This window comes from Oncorhynchus tshawytscha, linkage group LG27 (genome assembly GCF_018296145.1).
Source record: "Oncorhynchus tshawytscha isolate Ot180627B linkage group LG27, Otsh_v2.0, whole genome shotgun sequence".
Classification (NCBI taxonomy): Eukaryota; Metazoa; Chordata; class Actinopteri; order Salmoniformes; family Salmonidae; genus Oncorhynchus; species Oncorhynchus tshawytscha.
Window position 1 is genome coordinate 12,178,832 of NC_056455.1, and position 19,209 is coordinate 12,198,040.

The window sequence follows — 19,209 nt, forward strand, 5'->3', positions numbered from 1 at the left end:
GTAACAGGCAGGCTCTTCCTGCACTTCCTGTTTTTCACATTACAATAGCAGTTTACAGTAATGCTCTTTGATGACAGCATGGTGAATCAGCTTTCACAACCAACAATCCATTCAATTTCACTTTGTTTATCAAAGTACTGTAAATATATGTTTTTGCTAATGGTAATGGTAAGGCTGTTGTGTTGTTGGACTCTATCTTGTATCAAAACAAGAGTTGTCATATTGCAGCAGATTGCTAAAAACACTGTATGCCTAGAGATGGGGGGGAGTGGATACAGCTAGCACATTTGGTACTTTTTTTGTACTTTTTTTGTTTTTTACTTTCTGAGAACAGAAGTGAAAATGTTGCCTGTTCTGGGAATGTAAATGTTTAGGTTGCAAGGAGGTTCTGAGAAGGTTTTACTATGATTCCCTGAAAGTTTTCCTGGGCGTTTTAATTAATCTTCTGAGAACAGAAATTATAGCTTATTTGAAGGTAATTAAATAACGTTCTGAGAACATGTTTCAATAAGGCTTTTAATTACACTGCTTAGTTTTGGGTTAAGTGTTTTTAACTGTTTAGAAACAGTTCAAAATTGCACATACATTTATTTTGTTATTGTGGCACGGTGTCAGTGAAATTCTAACCTATGATCTTATACTATGTATACAAAAGTATGTGGACACCCCTTCAAATGAGTGAATTCGGCTATTTCAGACACACCCATTGCTGACAGGTATATAAAATCGAGCACACAGCCATGCAATCTCCATATTCAAACATTGACAGTAGAATGGCCTTGCTGAAGAGCTCAGTGACTTTCAATGTGACACCAGAGCCACCCTGGTCAACTATAAGTGCTGTTATTGCGAAAGTGGAAATGTCTAAGAGCAACAACGGCTCAGCTGCAAAATGGTAGGCGACACAAGCTCACAGAAGGGGACTGCCAAGTGCTGAAGCGCGTAACTCGTAAATATCATTGGACTCTGGAGCAGTGGAAACACGTTCTCTGGAGTGATGGATCATGCTTCATCATCTGGTAGTCCAACGGATTAATCTGCTTTTGGTGGATGCCAGGAGAACGTTACCTGCCCAAATGCAAGGTGCCAACTGTAAAGTTTGGTGGATGAGGAATAATGGTCTGGGGCTGTTTTTCATGGTCGGGTCTAGGCCCCTTAGTTCCAGTGAAGGGAAATCTTAACGCTACAGCATACAATGACATTCTAGACAATTCTGTGTTTCCAACTTTGTGCAAACTATTTGGGGAAGGCCCTTTCTTGTTTCAGCATGACAATGCCCCCGTGCACAAAGCGAGGTCCATACAGAATTGGTTTGTTGAGATCGACGTGGAACAACTTGACTGGCCTGCACAGAGCCACGACTTCAACCCAATCGAACACCTTTGGGATTAATTGGAATGCCGACTACGAGCCAGGCCTGCCCGACCTCACTAATGCACAGCAATGTTCCAACATCTAGTGGAAAGCCTTCCAGTAAGAGTGGAGGCTGTTATAGCAGCACAGAGGGGACCAACTCCATATTAATGCCCATTATTTTTGGAATGAGATGTTCGACAAGCAGGTGTCCACATACTTTTGGTCATGTAGTGTATGTTCTTTATCCATTGAAGAAGTCTACTGTGCCACCAGGATGGTCTATTTTAGTCTATTCAAATAGACCCCATTTCAAAGGAAACAAGCACTCATTAGAATCAGGTGTGGCCAATTACTGGGCGTGGCCAACACACCTGAACACACTTAACAAGAGAGAGGATAGAGACATTTTTGTTGATGCTTTGAACAGAATGTATGTATTTTTAAATAACAATCGCAGAACATTCTTTGAACGTTACTAATGTTTTCTTGTGTTTTTTATGTTAAGTTTTCTTAATGTTTTGAGAACATGAATTTAAATTTAACCATGAGGAAACCTGTAGAAAGCGTTATGCTGAAGTACAGAAATTCCCACATTGTTTCTTAACGTACTCTGAACTATTTGAGAATATTCCCCATGTTAAACCAGTTGGAGAACGTTCCTACAACATTACCAACATTTTTATTAAATCTAACCATGTTTGAACTTTTAGGACATTTTTGTGCTGAGAATGTTCCAAAGCCAAGCAACTGTTCTGCAACATTCCCACAAAGTTGTGGGTAGGTGGTATGCAAAATAACCACGAGACAACCACACTCTCACCAAGCTCTAAGAAACATACGATTCTGAGAACGTTAAGTACTAGCTGGGTAAGATGTTGCTGTATGTATCTCAGTAAAGCACAGACAAGACAATGGTTCACGAGGGCTGAACCTGTGTGCGTGTGTGTGTGTGTGTGTGTGTGTGTGTGTGTGTGTGTGTGTGTGTGTGTGTGTGTGTGTGTGTGTGTGTGTGTGTGTGTGTGTGTGTGCGCGAGTGTGTGTGCGCGCGAGTGTGTGTGTGTGCGCGAGTGTGTGTGTGTGTGTGTGTGTCGAGGATGGAGATGAACATCTTGTGATAAAGCAGGCTACGTGCTGTAACAATAGGACAAGAAAGATTTTCTTAATAGGAATTTCTGTACGATTTTAAGGGAATATTGTCTGTGGTTTGAATGGAGGAAATGAGTCCCTAAGGTGATCAGTTTTGAGTTTCTATCTTCAGGTTGAAGTGTACTGCAGTTGAGGTTTAGTGCGCCCAGCACCACAGGCAGCATGACGACACATTACAGGGGGAGTTTAGGGTTAATAAACTCTGAAAACTCAATGCCTTTTCCCCTTCAGTGCCCACATGCATAAATAATGCATAGAATATGAAAACAGATTTGCTGAGGGAAAATATAAACACACAGTCTCTCAACATACATCCTGTTATGCCTGTCATCTTTAGGTCATCTTCTCCCTGTCCCTGCAATCCGCACAGCTAAAACGCACACAACTGACATGGTTCTCTTTTCAACATGAAACTTCAACGGCTTAACAAAATCACACCTACTAAGTAGAATGGACAGATAACAGCCTAAATAATGCACAGAACAGCAAGGGTAGAAAAACAGTTAATCAAAACAGCTATCCAAGATGGCTGCCTGTCTGTCTGGCCTGGTTCCCTTCCCCTACTAGCCCTACCTGGTCCCACCATCCGATGAGCCAGGGTCTCGAGCAGGTCTCACAGAACAGGTCTACTAGAGGTGTCCTGCGCTCCGCTGCCATCCCAGACCCTTCCAGAACCCCTCCGGCAGCCGCACCTAGGTCCAGCTCCAGGTCTGGCCCCCCTCCCCTCCCCTGCAGCTGGCTGTAGCTGGTGGAAGAGCGGGGCAGCCGGTAGCCGCCTGGCACGGGCGAGGGGCAAGGGGACGGCGAGGCGGGGTCAATGGCCTCTACCACACCCATACTTAGGGTGACGGGGGGCGAGGGGCGCTTGCCCAGACAGGAGGACCGGTAGTGGAGCGGGCTGGGGGTGGGGGCGCTGCAGGTGTCCCAGCAGCATGAGGAGGGATTCGTCGTCAGCGTGTGGGCAGCGTGTAGGCCGCAGCCGGCCAGGCCGGGACACTCCAGAGCGACAGCTTCCCCCCGCCGAGGGTGGCGGGGGCGAGGGGTGGAGGGGGAGAAGGACAGGGTCCACTGGTGCTCACAGTCCGTCCCTACATGCAGTTCTCCTGGAAGCAAGCCACCCACCCAGTGTGTCCAGATATGGGCCCCAGTGTGAGGACGGTCCACAGATGAGGGTGCCCCGCAAACGGCAGGCCAGGAGCCCCCTGGATCCCCAAGCTCCAGAGACTACATCTCATCCCAGCTGGTGAGCAGAACTGACCCAAATCAAACAGCAGAGTGGGGAGAGGGGGAGGATAGGATGGGAGAAGATGGAGAGTGAGAGGGGGACCGTCTGAAGGGCAAAGAGAGGCAATGGAGGAGGAGAGGGGAGAGAGAAAAGCCAAGATGTTGTAATGAAAGATAGGTCAGACAGACTGACAGATGGAGATAAAAGAGGACAGAGGAGCTTAGAAGGATGGAGGGATGGAAAGACGGTGACGACAGGGTGGGAAAGATGACCGTAGTATTGAGCGATGGGACAGAGGAAGAGGACAGAGAGTGACAGAGAGAAAGCGGCCGACAAATGGCAATGGAGAGAGAAAGAGAAGGAAGGAGAGACAGAGAGAGAGAAATAGGGAACCAGGCCTGTGATGTTGCTAGCAGACGGGTGGTCAGGCTACAGAATCACAGCGGAGCGCTCGGTGTGGGGAAAAAACAGGCTCTCTCCTCGTCTCCCTGCGTTGCGTCTACTCTGCAAAGTGCCCCTCCCCCACAGCGCACCGGATCCAGGGGCCGGGCCCAGTCGTCCTCCTGCTGCATCAGCCCCGTATGTGCCTCAGTGATGATCCCAACACACACACAGTCCACAGTCCTCCTCCCAGTAGCTTCCCCCGCAGTATTCCAGTCACTCCATCGTGTCTCCCTGGGCTGGTTAAATTAGGTCTGAGGTTGAAACTAATCCAAGAGCTTCAGGCTTCCCTTATTTTCCCTTCCTCTTCCCTTCCTCTTTCCTTCCTCTTCCCTTCCTCCGCCGTAGCAAAGCCCTGCTGCCTCCTGTAGTGCCGTCTCCCTGGATGCTGTAGACAGCCCTTGCAAGCTAATCAGCCAGACAGCATGCACTTGTGTGTGTGTGTGTGTGTGTGTGTGTGCGTGCAGCCTGAATGCGCATGTGCTGCAGACAGCATGTACGCCTGTCGGAAATATGTGTGTGAGAGAGAGCGAGTACGAGGGAGGGTGTTCATATGTGTGTGTGCATGTTGGTGTGGTTTTGTGTGTATGTGTCTTTATGGCGCCTGTCTGCTCTTAAAGACCACAGCATTCTCTCTGCTTCTCTGTCAGCCAGGAGCACACACACACACGCGCACGCACGCACACGCACACGCACACATACACACATACACACACACACTCCCCCCTCTCTCACGCCATCTTTCGCTCTCTTGCCCTCTGTCTGTGTCTCAAAAACAGGCATCCTTACACACATACAAATCCAAACTGCTGTCTTTTGCGTTCTGAAACAGTTGCAACATGCTACATTCCCCTCAGGGTGACAAGAAAAACAAGAATACCACACTGTCTCTTTTAGACACAACACTGTTGAAGGAACCTTGCCTCTTTTTCATTGGTCGCTTCCCAGACCACAAGCCTTGTGGTCAGAGTGGTGAGCCAATGAGTAAAAGGGAAGGGCAGACCCTGTTGTTCGATAGCAACCAAGGTTACAGCAGAGACATCAGCATCAGGACCCCTCCTCCCTCTTCTCCTGTGCTCTGTGTCTTCCCTTCCCACCCACAGACCCTCACCCTCCCCTTCTCGCTCTCTCTCTCTCTCTCTCCCCGTCTCTCTCTCTCCATCCTACATTTTAAGTGGAACATCTCGCTGCAGCTCATGCATTCATGTGCACGAATACACATCTGCTACAAACACAGACTGTAAACTGCAGTATACAGTATACACATATCACCCATACCGTACATATAGAGCATCTGACAAATCTTTTGGGCATTCTGTGTACATGCACACATACACTCCCTTCGGCCTCAAAAGGACAATACACAAATCCCAAACATCACTGGAACTAACAGCTCCTGCGAGCCACAAGACTGTGATAGCCCACTGAGCTAAAAGCTAGACATTATCCTGGGGAGCTAACCCAAGTCATCACATGTCAGACAAGGTTACTCATCACGAGAGTGTGGCTGACCGATCCACCTCTGTTACATTAGCTTGGCCAGTCCACAGTCCACATTCACATAGTTCAGTTCCGCTAAATGCGAACAAGGCTCCCAGACATTAATGAAACATACAGCGTGGGAGACTGATAATAGTATTGATATTTACTTATGCACAGTTGGACTAGGAAACACAAATACGTTGAGGTTGTGGTAGAGGGTATAGGAGAGGGCCATGGATAGATGAAGAGGTGTAGTGTAGGGTTGTGGTGTGTGTAGGGTAGTGGCAGTGGTGGTGTAGGGTAGCGGTAGTGGTGGTGTAGGGTAGTGGTAGTGGTGGTGTAGTGTAGTGTTAGTGGTGGTGGTAGTGTATGGTAATGGTAGTGGGGTGGTAGTGGTAGGGTAGTGGTAATGGTTGTGGTGTGTGTAGGGTAGTGGCAGTGGTAGTCTAGGGTAGTGGTAGTGTATGGTAATGGTAGTGGGGTGGTAGTGGTAGGGTAGTGGTAATGGTTGTGGTGTGTGTAGGGTAGTGGCAGTGGTAGTCTAGGGTAGTGGTGGTGGTAGTGTAGGGTAGTGGTAGTGTAGGATAGGGGTAGTGGTAGTGTATGGTAGTGGTAATTGTGGTGTAAACTAGTGGTAGTGGTGGTGGTGGTGGTGGTGGTGGTAGTGTAAAGTAGTGGTAATTGTGGTGTAAACTAGTGGTAGTGGTGGTGTAGGGTAGTGTTAGTGGTGGTGGTAGTGTAGGTAGTGGATGGTAGTGGTAGTGGGGGTGGTAGTGGTAGGGCAGTGGCAGTGTAGTAGTGGGGGTTTAGGGTAGTGGTGGTGGTAGTGTAGGGTAGTGTTTGTGGTGGTGTAGGGTAGTGGTAGTGGTGGTGTAGGGTAGTGGTAGTGTAGGGTAGTGGTAGTGGTGGTGTAGGGTGTGGTAGTGGTGGTGTAGGTGGTGGTGGTGGTAGTGTGGTAGTGGTGGTGTAGGGTGGTGTGGTGGTGTACTAGTGGTGGTGTAGGGTAGTGGTAGTGGTAGTGGTGGTGTAGTGGTAGTGGTGGTGTAGGGTAGTGGTGGTTTAGTGTGGTGGTGGTGTAGTAGTATTGTGGTAAGGTAGTGGTGGTGTTGGGTAGGGTAGTGTAAGGTTGTGGTAGTAAAGTGGTAGTGGTAGTGGTAGTGATGGTGATGGTTTAGGGTAGTGGTAGTGTAGGGTAGTGGTAGTGTAAGGTTGTGGTGGTGTAGGGTAGTTGTAGTGGTAGTGTAAGGTGGTGGTGGTGTAGGGTAGTGGTAGTGGTTGTGTATGGTAGTGGTAGTATCTGTGTAGGGTACTGGTAGTGGTAGTGTAGGGTAGTGGTAGTGGTGGTACGGTATAGTGGTAGTAGTAGTGGTGGTGGTGGTAATGGTGGTGTAGGGTAGTGGTAGTAATAGTGGTGGTGGTGGTAGTGGTGGTGTAGGGTGTGGTAGTGGTGGTGTAGGGTAGTGGTAGTAGTAGTGGTGGTGGTAGTGGTTGTGTAGGGTAGTGGTAGTAGCTATGTAGGGTGGTGGTAGTGGTAGTGGTGGTGTAGGGTAGTGGTTGTGTAAGGTAGTGGTAGTAGTAGTGGTGGTAGTGGTGGTGGTGTAGGGTAGTGGTAGTGGTAGTAGTAGTGGTGGTGGTAGTTCTTGTGTAGGGTAGTGGTAGTAGCTGTGTAGGGTACTGGTAGTGGTAGGGTAGTGGTAGTGGTGGTATGGGATAGTGGTAGTGATGGTGTAGGGTAATGGAAGTGGTAGAAGTGGTGGTGGTGGTAGTGGTAGTGGTTGTGTAGGGTAGTGGTAGTAGTAGTGGTAGTGGTGGTGTTGGGTAGTGGTGGTGTAGGGTAGTGGTGGTGGTAAAGGTAGTGGTAGTGTAGTGTAGTGGTAGTGGTGGTGGTAGTGTAGGGTAGTGGTAGTGTAAGGTAGTGGTAGTGGTAGTGGTAGTGTAGGGTAGTGGTAGTGGTAGTGGTAGTGTAGGGTAGTGGTAGTGGAAGTGTAGTGGTAGTGGTAGTGGTGTGTGTGTGGGTAGTGGTAGTGGTGTGGTGTGTGGGCAGTGGTAGTGGTAGTGTAGGGTAGTGGTAGTGGAGTGGTGGTGTAGTGGTAGTGGTGGTGGTGCTAGTGGTAGTGGTGGTGGTAGTGGTAGTGGTAGTGTGGGGTGGTAGGGTAGTGGTGGTGTAGGGTAGTGGTAGTGGTGGGTAGTGGTAGTGGGTTAGTGGCATTGGTGGTGTAGGCTAGTGGTGATATAGGGTAGTGGTAGTGGTGGTGTAGGGTAGTGGTAGTGGCAGTGGTGTAGGCTAGTGGTGGTGTAGGGTAGTGGTAGTGGTGGTGTAGGCTAGTGGTGGTGTAGGGTAGTGGTGGTGTAGGGTGTGGTGGTGTAGGGTAGTGGTAGTGGTGGTGTAGGCTAGTGGTGGTGTAGGGTAGTGGTGATATAGGGTAGTGGTAGTGGTAGTGGTGTAGGCTAGTGGTGGTGTAGGGTAGTGGTAGTGGTGGTGTAGGGTAGTGGTGGTATAGGGTAGTGGTAGTGGTGGTGTAGGGTAGTGGTGGTTTAGGGTAGTGGTAGTGGTGGTGTAGGGTAGTGTTGGTGGTTTAGGGTAGTGGTAGTGGTGGTGTAGGGTAGTGTTGGTGGTAGAGGTAGTGGTGGTGTTGGGTAGTGGTAGTGTAAGGTTGTGGTAGTGTGGGCTAGTGGTTGTGTAGGGTAGTGGTAGTGGTGGTGGTGGTGTAGGGTAGAGGTAGTGGTAGTGTAAGGTTGTGGTGGTGTAGGGTAGTGGTAGTGGTAGTGTGTGGTAGTGGTAGTGTAAGGTTGTGGTGGTGTAGGGTAGTGGTAGTGGTGGTAGTGGTAGTGTAAGGTTGTGGTGGTGTAGGGTAGTGGTAGTGGTGGTGGTAGTGCTTGTGTATGGTAGTGGTAGTATCTGTGTAGGGTACTGGTAGTGGTAGTGTAGGGTAGTGGCAGTGGTGGTACGGTATAGTGGTAGTGGTAGTAGTAGTGGTGGTGGTAATGGTGGTATAGGGTAGTGGTAGTAGTAGTGGTGGTGGTAGTGGTTGTGTAGGCTAGTGGTAGTAGTAGTGGTGGTTGTGGTAGGGGTGGTGTAGGGTAGTGGTAGTGGTTGTGTATGGTAGTGGTAGTAGTAGTGGTGGTAGTGGTGGTGGTGTAGGGTAGTGGTAGTGGTTGTACAAGGTAGTGGTAGTAGTAGTGGTGGTAGTGGTGGTGGTGTAGGGTAGTGGTTGTGTAGGGTAGGGTAGTGGTAGTGGTAGTAGTAGTGGTGGTGGTAGTGCTTGTGTAGGGTAGTGGTAGTAGCTGTGTAGGGTACTGGTAGTGGTAGTGGTGGTATGGGATAGTGGTAGGGGTGGTGTAGGGTAATAGAAGTGGTAGAAGTGGTGGTGGTGGTAGTGGTACTGTTAGTGGTGGTTGTGGTAGTGGTGGTGTAGGGTAGTGGTTGTGTAGGGTAGTGGTAGTGGTTGTGTAGGGTAGTGGTAGTAGTAGTGGTAGTGGTAGTGGTTGTGTAGGGTAGTGGTAGTAGCTGTGTAGGGTACTGGTAGTGGTAGTGGTAGTAGTGTGGTGGTTGTGGTAGTGGTGGTGTAGGGTAGTGGTAGTGGTTGTGTAGGGTAGTGGTAGTGGTTGTGTAGGGTAGTGGTAGTAGCTGGTAGGGTGGTAGTGGTAGTGGTAGTGGTAGTGGTGGTACGGGATAGTGGTAGTGGTTGTAGTAGTGGTGGTGGTGGTGTAGGGTAGTGGTAGTGGTTGTGTAAGGTAGTGGTAGTAGTAGTGGTGGTGGTAGTGGTTGTGTAGGGTAGTGGTAGTGGTGTAGTGCTGGTAGTGGTAGTGGTGGTGGTGGTAGTGGTGGTGTAGGGTAGTGTTAGTGGTTAGTAGCTGTGTAGGGTACTGGTAGTGGTAGTGGGGTAGTGGTAGTGGTGGTAGGGTTAGTGGTAGTGGTTGTAGTAGTGGTGGTGGTGGTGGGGTAGTGGTAGTGGTTGTGTAAGTGGTAGTAGTAGTGGTGGTGGTAGTGGTTGTGGTTGTGTGGTAGGGTAGTATCTGGTAGGGTACTGGTAGTGGTAGTGTAGGGTAGTGGTAGTGGTGGTGGTATAGGGTAGTGGTTGTGTAGGGTAGTGGTAGTGGTTGTGTAGGGTAGTGGTAGTAGTAGTGGTAGTGGTAGTGGTTGTGTAGGGTAGTGGTAGTAGCTGTGTAGGGTACTGGTAGTGGTAGTGGTAGTAGTAGTGGTGGTTGTGGTAGTGGTGGTGTAGGGTAGTGGTAGTGGTTGTGTAGGGTAGTGGTAGTGGTTGTGTAGGGTAGTGGTAGTAGCTGTGTAGGGTACTGGTAGTGGTAGTGTAGGGTAGTGGTAGTGGTGGTACGGGATAGTGGTAGTGGTTGTAGTAGTGGTGGTGGTGGTGTAGGGTAGTGGTAGTGGTTGTGTAAGGTAGTGGTAGTAGTAGTGGTGGTGGTAGTGGTTGTGTAGGGTAGAGGTAGTAGCTGTGTAGGGTGCTGGTAGTGGTAGTGGTGGTGGTGGTAGTGGTGGTGTAGGGTAGTGTTAGTGGTTGTGTAGGGTAGTAGTAGTGGTGGTAGTGGTGGTGGTGTAGGATAGTGGTAGTGGTTGTGTAGGGCAGTGGTAGTGGTGGTGGTAGTGCTTGTGTAGGGTAGTGGTAGTAGCTGTGTAGGGTACTGGTAGTGGTAGTGGTAGTGGTAGTGTAGAGTAGTGGTAGTGATGGTACGGACTTGTGGTAGTGGTTGTTGTAGTGGTAGTGGTAGTGCTTGTGTAGGGTAGTGGTAGTAGCTGTGTAGGGTACTGGTAGTGGTAGTGGTAGTGGTAGTGTAGAGTAGTGGTAGTGATGGTACGGCCTAGTGGTAGTGATGGTGTAGGGTAATGGAAGTGGTAGAAGTGGTAGTACCTTGTTGGAGGCCATGTCACCGACACTGCGGTGGGTCTGGATGGTCTCCAGCTGGTCCAGACACCAGTCTAACTCAGCCAGAGTCTCCCTTGCCATCTGCTGGTACGTCTCATCTACACACATACACAGGAGAGAAAAGGGTGGCATTAATGTGCTGTATGTATTATTATAACCGGTATGATCTCAGCATTGATATAATATAATGTATCATAATATAATGGTCTGTGTAACGGGTCATATTCTCTGCATCTGTGTGTTCTCTTGAACTGTATCAGTCAAATTGCTACATTTGTCATTTCTTAGAATTGTTCAATTGAGACTCCAGATTGACACTTATTATTCAAATCATCTGCAGAATTAAATGCAGCCTATCGGTATCCATTATTGAGAAAGCCACAGGCCATGGTGCTGCAAATTCTTCTATTAATATCGGTGCATTTCTTTATGAGTTTTTGGAAGCTTGAGTGCACACTACCAAAACACTGTGAGTTGTGTGGGAGAGTGTTTCCAATCAGTAGACTAAAGTTCATTTTAGCAGGAAACCTACCAGAGAGTGTTGCCTGGGGAACAGTGGGATGGCTTGTCACTGGTGACCTCCTGTGGACAAATAGATCATTACATCATCATCGGAAATGATAAAGCGTGCTCTCTAGTGGACTCTAAGAACATTACGGTTGTATTGGGCATGAATTGTGTAGCGTAACAACATAACACTGGAAATAGATAAGCAAACATATTTAACCTCATCTGTATTATGAACAATAACATTTGTGAGGAATCATAAACTATTTGCATAGATCTGCATCGCAGTCTTTTGAAATATTGTCGTAGCCAACAATATTAAAAACAATGCCTCCTTTAAGCGAGGCTCTCTCAGCTCTCAGCTGTCTCTTTCTCTACATGGAGGTTCAACTTGCAGTCTAGTGAGGGAGGATTCTGTTTGGAGCTGAGAGCATCATGCTCACTAATTATGGCTCTAGATAATTCCATGGTGCATTGTTACTGCTCATATTGACGTACTGCTAAAAAGCCTGCCAACTCATGCTCTGCCTGTTTCTTGCATTACAAAGGAGGATATATTCAGCATTATTGACCACTTCTATCCTTGTGAATAACCAGTCAGTCAGGTAGTCAGGCAGTCAGACTGTCTGTCAGTCTGTCAGGTAGTCAGCCAGTCAGGCAGTCTTTCAGTCAGTCAGGGACTTCCACTGGGAACATGATGATCTCAGCAGAACACGATAAAGACACAACGTGAAGAGAGTATTGCCACATTATACCCTACTGATATGACACAGTTCTGACAAAATAGAAGGAAGAAATGTGATATTTACTAAAACTACATATGAAGAGTTTAATTCAAAAACAGTAAATATCAATTTTCAGAAATGTTGGTAAATTAACTGTTATTGTTTAACGAAATAATGAATAGATTGGTGTTTTTTCACTATCTAATCATGGCATTTGGTTGTTCAATGACAGACATGTATTTGTTTAAATCGATCACTTGGTCGTTTCATTTCAGAGAGACAAATAATAATGTATTTTCTTTGCAAAATGCTGTATATCCGCCTCATTCTCAGAGAAATAAGGAGTACTGTTAGGTTTTACACAGTCAAATGTAACAAATAACTACCCGTTTTTATAACGAAATGTACTAATGATACATTTCTGACATCAATATAATAAAAAATAACTATTATAATAATTCAATACAGTCATATGATATGTGTATATAAAACACTTACATTTGACATTTGAGTCATTTGGCAGGTGCTCTTATACACAGTGACTTATATAGTAAGGCATTCATCTTAAGATACAGTAGCTAGGTGAGACAACCACATATCACAGTCAAATATACAGGTCACGAAGATTCTATTCCAGCTAAACAATGGATATATATTGCAAAAAAAAACACATTTCATACACATCTAAAAACCTATTCCAGAAAACATCTTGAGAACAGTAATATTCTACACACACATGAAGGTACGCACAATTAATCATTCCTGGTGAAAAGAACACAAGTGAAAAATTGGTTGATATAGTGTTTTGGAAATAATCTCTTCATATTCCAGTGAGAATAAGGACTGCACTGTTCCAGTGGGAACATATCATTCATGCTGCGATAGAGAAGAGAGATGTGGCCACATTAAGAGTGGTTGAAAGGGTGACATGGCTGACGAGATGCTACTGACTTGTTAGTGGGTGTCGTGACATTGGCGAGGATGGTGAAGTTGCTTCTTACAGTTCGTAGACTGGCCAACACCTGGGGATGGACGGACGGTGTGGGGGGGCGGCGGGGAGAGGGGCAGAGAGCAGAGCAAGACAAATTCACTACATACTCAGTTTAGCCCCTTTCAAGTTCTTTACGGCATTGTTCTATCTTTAGGCAGGAAGGGTGAAGTGCACACCACTTCCTCAACAAACTGCAGGGCTGGTGCTTACCTGAGCAAAAGGGGTGACTATGAGATCTTCTGCATGCCTGTAGAAAGAGAGATAGAAAATGATCAAAGGAAGGAGATGACAGTAAAGTCAGCAGGATAGATGGAGCGTTATCGCTGAAGTGTAACCTCTATAACAGTTTACATTAACACATACGGGATATGTATGTGAACCAATGGTATCCATAGCCCTATCTGAATCTAAACCAAATATTTTTGGTTCTGACCAAAAAGCATCTTTCTGAAATGGAAGCAGACCAAGACAAATTACACCGCTGTGAAGTGAAAAATATTTTAGTATGAACATTAGCATAATACTGCCATAATCATAATAATCATAAATGCCAAGTCGGCTGATTGTGATTGTATAGTGAGTGATGTATGGTGTTGCAGCAATCTGGAGTGTCAGTGAGGCTACTTTCACTCAGAGGGGTTTTAACCATGTGGATTAGCCAAGGTGGTTTTGATGGCATGCGATGAACACAGGAAGTGGAGGTTGTAAGGGGGTACATACTCACCAAACCAGGGTTCAATTAGCACTATACATTAGCTGGGCTTGATTGAGTTTGCCTGGTGCAATGAAACCAATGGAATAGTCTTCTAAGTTCAAACCCCCGCCCAGGTTTGATACTCACCCCTCACTGTTGATGGAGGAGTTGCGTGACATGTTCTTGGGGGACATGTCATAGTCGGAGTCTGATCGGTACAGGAAGGACTCCCTGCGCTCCCCGCGACTCCTGCACCCCTCTGTGGTAAAGGAGGGGTGCAGCCCCAGCACAGGACTCGCCTGCGAATCCATTGGGCTGCGGCCGGGCGAAGGACCATTCTCTGAGTCAAAACTGAAAGACAAAGTGAGAGAGACAGGAAAGTTGTCTGGATCAATGCTTCATTAAAGGCATTTCCCTGTATTTTATATATATTTACACACTAAGAGGTTGGAATAAATCTGTGAATTTGTAAAAAATGATGATAATGCCCTTTTAGTGTAAGAGTTGTTTAAAAAGAAATTGAAATTGCCTGTGTGAGGAGTCTGGATTTCATGCTTATTCTCTCCTGATTCCGTGAAACCTCCAACCTCGATTTTGGGAAAATCAGTGAATGTATTGAATGTTCCCGGAATTTTGCAACCATAGGTGGGAAGAAGTTTTGGCCTGCCTGGTGACATCACCAGACGGTAAATTAGGTAACAGACCAATAAGAAAGAGAGTTCCAAACCTCTCTGCCAATAACACCTAGTATTCCCCTCCCCACTCAGACCACTCCCAGGCAGACAGTCCTAGCAACATTCTTGCTTGAGAAATTTTTGACCATTTTAACTTAAAACTATCTCACCAAGGTACTTATTGTTACCCATGAATTAATTGATATTGAGATATTTAAAACAATATATATGGGGAATTGGAGATGATGCAGACAATTACTTTGATGGAAGCTACAATTCATCTGCAATATTAATGCTGATCTACATATATACATAAGAGCACCATACCAATCTAGCATTACAGACAACCACATGACCCCAAACACAAGATTAGGAATAATCTCAAAGAGAACCAGTCAAACAGAAGCTTAGTGAGAGTTTAGCCAAAGTGTACACAGAAACATACTTCTTAGGTTTAGAGGGTGATTTCTCTTTTTTGAACCATGAATGTCTCTACAGCTTCATCAAAAATGAAAAGCACATCATGGAGGGAGATATTGTGAAGCCACACACACACACGCGCAAGCACACACACACACACACACACACACACACACACACACACACACGCTCACACGCGCAAGCACACACACACACACACACACACACGCGCACAAGCACACACATACGCGTGCAAGCACACACACACACACACACACACACACACACACACACACACACACACACACACACACACACACACACACACACACACACACCACAGGGCCTATTAACTGTGCATGGCTACTTGAACACCATGAATACCTGAGAGGAAGGTGAGACTGAGACGACAGTCTGCGCTCTATACTGCGGTTGAGCTTCATACGGCGGAAAAACACGGAATTCCCGTGTCCCCGAGTGTGGTCGTGATCAGGGGACACTGGTGAGTTAGCGGAGGTGACGTAGGGAGAGGTGGGGGTCAGGCTGGGCGTGGTCAACCCCTCGGGGGTCTCCCACAGATTCATCTGTCGTGTCAGCTTTCTCTGACTCATCTCTGGAAGCTCTGGGCACGACGGAGAGGACTGAAGGAAGAAACCACCATCCCTCTCTCCCTCTTCTTCTCTCTCTCCCTCTTCTTCTCTCTCTCTCTCTCTCTCTCTCTCTCCCTCTTCTTCTCTCCCTCCCTCGCTCCCAGAAAAAACTCTGTCTATCAAACTTTGTCTGCTACTGCCAACACTTCAACCTCCCAATCGGTCTGTCAGTCACTCTCCCTCCTACGCTCCCCCCTGGCCCCCCGCCTTGTTCCACGGTTCAGTAGCAGAGCTCACATCCCAGACAAAGAGAGTTCTCCTGCACACACCAGCACAAAATCCTGCCAGTCAGAAAGCCCTTGATAACAGACCCTAATCCTATAGTTTTATTCCTGGTCCCAATCCTCAGAGTCCACATTCAGTTGAAGTCGTCGAGCTTTGATCCTGAAGCCCTGGAGTACTGCTGCATTTGCTCACGTCCTTTGTTCACCTCCACACCACTTTGTTCCCTGTTTCTCAGCAGCTTGTTTCTTCCTGTGTAGGTTTGTTTTTGTTTATTCTGTCACTGAAGGGCGGCAGTGCAGCTGTAACCCACAGCCTCTCTCTCAGCTATCAGCTATCTGAACAGGGCCACTCTCAGGGGAGGGCTTCTGATATTTCACTAGCTCAGCTCTCACTCTCTATCACTCTGTCTGAGTCCACATACTTTTCCTGTGTGTCCTCCTCCTGCCTCGCTGTCCTTGTCCTCCCGACCAGGCCCCTCAGGGACACTGTGGCTGCTACTCTGCCAGGGCGTCTGCCCAATGTTTCACTCACACCCACACCACCTGGAGGACACACCGACGCTGGTTGGCCCGCTGCTCTGTTTCCTTTCTTTCTCTCTCCTTTTCTTCGCTTTCTCAGCCTGATTTTTTTCTCCTTTACTTTTTCACCTCCCCCTGCTTCAAGCGTGTGCTCTCTTTCTCTCTCCTTATCTCCCTGCTCACCGTTTCTCTAGCAGCAACAGACCACCGGCAGTAGCGCGAGAGAGAGAGAGAGAGAGAGAGAGAGAGAGAGAGAGAGAGAGAGAGAGATGAGTGGAGTGGATGAGTGGATGAGGATGGAGAAAGGAGTCAAGGAGAAAAAGGAGGGAAGGACAGAAGAGAAGGAGGAGTGACTCATGGCCTGTGGAACTGTTTACAAGAGCATGCATGATTTATTTCCAAAACATTCTTTTTTAACATCAACAGTCAAGCCAACAGCCAAGCTTCTTGACCTTTGCAGTACACAGAAAAACATGGGCCTACTGACCAAGTACAGAGCTACTACACAAACAGACCCCTACTCCGAGAAAATCATTTTGTGAAGTTTAAAATGTACTGTATCTGCATACACATCAGAGTGTGTGTGTGTGTGTGTGTGTTGTTTCTGACAAAAAGAAGAGAGACAAGAGAAGACTTTATCTGCATGTATGCATGAACACTTGTGTATGTGCATGTGTACAACAGTGAGTTTGTGTGTATCTGTTTGTTTTTTCATGCTAATGTGAATCTTGTGTCATCCATTTCTTTGTTTTTGCAGCAGCAGCCGAGGTAAATCCCGGTGTATGAATTCTACATACCACTAGGCTGACTAGACAAGGCAGATAGCAGCACAAAGACTATCCACAGAGCAGAACACTACCGAGATGAGATGCCTTGTCAACCAACCATTTCCCCCTCCTCTCTCTCTCTCCTCCCACACTGTCACTGTCTGCTGTCTTTCAAGACCGTTCCTTTTCCTTTCTGCCTCTCTCTCTGTCATGTGTCTCTCTTCCAGTGACTCACCCCAGAATAATGAAGGAAAAAGAAGAAGGCACCAGCTGGATAGTAGAGGGGAGCTCAGCTCCCATTTGTTTGTGGGGCACAAGGGACCCGCCTGAGCATGGCCCTTTTAAGTCACTCATGAACAGTCCTTTATGAAATATGGGCTATGGGAACATTTCTCTGATCCTCTGACTGCTGAATGATTCCTACTCATTGTGACGAATGCAATTAAAAGCTGCAGGGGGTCGATGCAAAATGTAAAAAGTCCATAATCAAATGATCAGTTATTAAGTAATAAAGCTGGACGTTTCAGTGTGAATTTGTGTGAACAAACACACGAACACAGTATACATGCACATGCATGCATGTGCACACACACACACACACACACACACACACACACACACACACACACACACACACACACACACACACACACACACACACACACACACACACACACACACACACACACACACACACACACACACACACACACTAACAAAGTGTGATTTTCTACCGCAAACACTTCAGTATCCCTGCACATTGTCAATTTGGTATTGGCAGTGTACATAGCTTCCTATCTTATTTGTTATTTCTCTTGTTTTCTTTATCATATAGAGTCAAAAGGTTGGACACACCTACTCATTCAAGGACTTTTCTTTATTTACATTTTTTCTACATTGTAGAATAATAGTGAAGACATCAAAACTATGTGTCACGACTTCCGCCAAAGTTGTTTCCTCTCCTTGTTCGGGCAACGTTCGGCGGTCGGCGTCGCCGGTCTTCTAGCCATCATTGATCAACTTTTCATTTTCCATTTGTTTTGTCTTCCCTTCCCACACACCTGGTTTCAATTCCATCATTACATGTTGTGTATTTAACTCTCTGTTCCCCCCATGTCCTTGTCTGGAATTGTTTATTGTAAGTGCACGTTATGTCTGGTGTGTGACGAGTTTTGTAACCATGGTATTGCTTGTTTTGTTTACGGTGATTTGTATTATTAAACTGCACCGTTGTAAATCAGTTTTTGCTCTCCTGCGCCTGACTTCTCTGCCGCCAGTACACACCCTTACAGAATTACGGACAAAACTTATGGAGTCAGCAGGAGCAGATACCCCGGGTATAGGGGTGGAGGAGCGCGTCCGGGAGCATGCAGCAATGCTCCACCATCTTGGCACCGCGATGGACCGCGTTGTCCAGACAATGGACCGCTGGGAGAGACAGGGAGTTCTACCAGCGCCTCCACCAGCACAACCGGGGTCTCCACTACGCACCCCTCCTTCTCCTGGACCCAGTGGGATTCGTCTCTCCCTTCCCCAGGAATACAATGGGACGGCTGCGAACTGCCAGGGGTTCCTGTTGCAGCTGGACTTATACCTGGCAACCGTCCACCCGGCTCCTTCGGGCCATGAGAGGGTGTCCGCCCTCGTCTCGTGCCTCACCGGGAAAGCCCTGGAGTGGGTCAACGCCGTGTGGAGAGAGGGAGATCTGGCGTTGGACCATTTTGAGGAGTTCATCCGCCGTTCCCGGGCAGTCTTCGACCACCCGCCCGAGGGTAGAGCGGCAGGTGAACGACTCTTCCATCTGAGGCAGGGGACGAGGAGCGCCCAGGAGTTCACCCTGGAGTTTCGGACCCTGGCTGCCGGGCGGGATGGAGCGACAGGGCCCCGATTGACCATTATCGCTGCAGTCTGCGCGAGGACGTCCGTCGGGATTTGGGCTGCAGAGACACCACCCTCACATTCGACCAGCTGGTGGACCTGTACATCCGACTGGATAACCTGCTGGCTACCCGCGGATGTTCAGATCGGGGTCTGTTCGTTCCATTCCCCGCACCCCCTCTCCTATAACCATGGAACTGGGAGGGGCGGTGCACAGGGAGACCGGAGGGGGTTCCAGCTCGTGCACCATCTGTGGCTGCAGAGGTCACACTGCCGGTCTGTGCCGAGTTGGTTCCTCTGGGGATCGAGGCAACAGGTAGGACGCTCTGGCGTCACCCCAGGTGAGTCGGCACCATTCTCACCCAGAGCCCTCTGTTGAACATATGTTTTTGTATGTCACTTTTCCTGAGTTTTCCCCGCATTCCCAGCATAAAGCACTCGTCGATTCAGACGCGGCTGGGAATTTTATAGATCGTTCGCCCATAGTTTAGGGATCCCCATTGTTCCCGTGGCTGTGCCCTTCCCCGTTCACGCCTTAAAGAGTCGACCATTAGGGTCAGGGTTGATTAGGGAGGCCACCGCTCCTCTGGGTATGGTGACGCAGGGAGGTCACAAGGAGATAATTAG

General features: G+C 47.7%; 1 protein-coding gene across 1 annotated transcript; it reads right to left on the reverse strand.

Moving 5' to 3' along the window:
- Window positions 1-3,018: 3,018 nt before the first annotated feature.
- On the reverse strand, window positions 3,019-16,144 carry LOC121841061. The gene is made up of 8 exons (XM_042307102.1): window positions 14,929-16,144; window positions 13,598-13,801; window positions 12,967-13,003; window positions 12,717-12,787; window positions 11,066-11,115; window positions 10,466-10,631; window positions 4,146-4,156; window positions 3,019-3,605 (listed from the first exon to the last, which is right to left on the reverse strand). The coding sequence occupies exons 1-8, from the start codon at window positions 15,153-15,155 to the stop codon at window positions 3,019-3,021; spliced, it is 1,353 nt and encodes a 450-aa protein (XP_042163036.1). The 5' UTR covers window positions 15,156-16,144.
- Between the last annotated feature and the right edge of the window lie 3,065 nt (window positions 16,145-19,209).